The 2,648-nt window shown below is 29.6% G+C and overlaps 1 protein-coding gene across 1 annotated transcript; it reads left to right on the top strand.

The window, feature by feature from the left end:
• The first annotated feature begins 1,093 nt into the window (after nucleotides 1-1,093).
• Nucleotides 1,094-2,324, top strand: LOC113854120 (MLP-like protein 43). Its single transcript, XM_027484980.1, has 2 exons — nucleotides 1,094-1,346; nucleotides 1,669-2,324. The coding sequence occupies exons 1-2, from the start codon at nucleotides 1,154-1,156 to the stop codon at nucleotides 1,941-1,943; spliced, it is 468 nt and encodes a 155-aa protein (XP_027340781.1). The 5' UTR covers nucleotides 1,094-1,153; the 3' UTR covers nucleotides 1,944-2,324.
• Nucleotides 2,325-2,648: the final 324 nt, after the last annotated feature.

Genomic DNA, 2,648 nt, shown 5'->3' with positions numbered 1-2,648 from the left:
GGAAAGATAATACAACAAGAAATAGTTTTAATTAGTTACCATGCAGTTAGGAGATTTAAAGTTTTCCAGAGAACAAGAGTAAGACTAATGTATTACAATAAAGTCCAAAACTGAAGCACTTACATGATTGGAGTATAAGTTGATAATTTAGCATCCAAATTAAGTCAAACTAGTTTTGTTTGAAAGATAAATCATCAAGGATTCTAAAAATGAGCCTCCATATTAAATTTCATGCTCATTATTTCCAATACTCATTATGCTGATCTAGTCTAGTCAGGATTTTAGGAAGAAATACTTACTTAGTTCAGTCTTTTGAAGGTGCAATTGTAGTTCAAAACAAGCTTGTGATAGCTTGTTAGAAAGCTAATATGACCTAGAACATAGAAACATGACTAAGAAAGGATTTTTCACATATAGATTTTTCCATAAATTAAGAGAAAGTTGTTGCAACATGCAATTTCAGAAAGAAAAAAATTCTACAGAATTTTTTATTGAACAGCTTGTGAGATTTGAATCAAAAGTAGGGAAATGACTTCCAAATTGAGTTTCACAAAAAGAATTTGAAAGGTAAAATCCTAAGAATTATGGGGATGTGCTTAAAAAAAAATTTCATTCATGCTAGAGGTACAAAATATGATTTTACACCATTTAATATATCTTTTTATTGTTAATTTATTATAAAGATATAATTTTCACCTACACAAAAGGATTGAAATGAAATTAAACAATTTATTATTATTATTATTAATTTAAAAGCATAAGGGGTGTATTTATCTTTAGATCACCATGATTCCCACTTGTTTGTTATGTGGCCCCCGTAGAGCCATATCATTGCCAGCACCTTTATCCCAGCCGGAATCCGTAAAGGAAAGATGTTACTTCCGCTAGTGGTGGTTATGGTAACATCACCAAGCACATATTCCCTTCACAACTGACCAATAAAATATGTTAAAATTAAAATACATCTTAATGGGATGCTGCCATAACTGTGCACTGAATAATTAATACGTTTTTATGCATTATTTGATTTATCTTTTGATTTCTGTTAACTTTTTCAAGACTATAAATACAGCTATTGTGCACATTATTTTGTATACCATCTTGAGAGAGAAGAAATAGTTATTTTCTATATCATCTTAAGAGAGAAGAAATAATGGCAAACTCTCAACTTCAGAAGATGGAAACTAAAGTGCATATCAAGGCTTCTGCTGAGAAGTTCTATGATGTTATGTGCAACAGGACACACCATATTGCCAAAATTTGCCCTGAAAAAGTACAGGCTGTTAACATCCATAAGGGTGAATGGGGTAACGAAGGATCTATCATCACCTGGAATTATTTACTTGGTATGAGAACTATGACTTCATAATTTTATCGATGAACAGATAGGTTCCTCTTGCATGTTTTGCACTTTTACACATTATTTTACATCCATCATACAAATAATTTTATCTCACATTAATATTTCGCCCTTCTTTTATTAAGCTACTTTAATTTCTCTGGAGAAATGAAGGATACATCACAAGTAATTGTTATTAGTAAATTCTATATGTTAGTTATGTCTATTGCAGTTCATAAATGTTCATTCTATCTTGACTTTAAAGTGATGATGATTACTAAGACCAAATTTTTATTTTTATTTTTATTTTTGGTTTTGGACAACAATAGATGGGAAAGCTTGTGTTGCTAAGGAGGTGGTTGAAGGCATAGACAGGGAGAATAATAAAATGACCTTCAAGGTTATAGAGGGAGACATACTTGGGTACTACAAGAGCTTCAAGTTCAGAATCGAAGCCACTCCAAAGGTAAAAGGCAGTGAAGTGAATTGGGTTATGGAATATGAGAAACAAAATCACGACATTTCCGATCCTCACACCTTGTTACAATTTGCCATTGAGATGAGCAAAGGCATTGATGCTTACCTTACCCAAGACCAAAAATAAATCAGCATAATATAAAGCTCATAGTAATGTTCTATGCTATAGCAATTAAATAAAAAGCGATGTTATGTGGAGCTTAATTGCTCTTTAATACTATCAATTATATATGTTAAACGATTAATAAATTGCATCAGCCTCAACTAAGCGTGAGCTGGGCAAAGAAAAATAAGTTATGTTGCTATAATATGTGTACTCTGTGACTTAATGGTTATCAAAGTCTTTTCCTGTATTAGTCTCAATCTTATTTGTCAGTTTTACTCTCTTTTTCTCTTGATCATTTTAATTTTAAACATTGATTGATTCAAGATTATTTATTAATTCTTTCCATGTTTGATACTTCTTGTATGACATAAAATCAATTGAACAGGAAATGAAAGAAATTCTACGCATGTATGTGTGTATAAATCATTGCTTCCATTTTGATTTTCAACCATATATTGTACTATTTATTCGTACAGCTTTAAATTTTTTATTATCGGACTCTAAAACCTGTAATTTACAAAAAATGCATGTTCTGTAAAACTTTTTAAAACATGATAATACTAAAAAAGTATAATTAACATATTACTAAATTAATATTAATAAATTGTGCAAAAACAAAATATTATTTATTTTATCAATTTCATATATTTCATCATAACATAAATATTTAATTGACACTAATTTTAACTTAAAATTACGTGTGAAATTATATGATTATCTCAAATA

Source organism: Abrus precatorius, unplaced genomic scaffold (assembly GCF_003935025.1).
Source record: "Abrus precatorius isolate BTA unplaced genomic scaffold, Abrus_2018 Scaffold11, whole genome shotgun sequence".
In the NCBI taxonomy this organism is placed as follows: domain Eukaryota; kingdom Viridiplantae; phylum Streptophyta; class Magnoliopsida; order Fabales; family Fabaceae; genus Abrus; species Abrus precatorius.
This window is presented reverse-complemented; position numbering and strand designations above follow the sequence as displayed.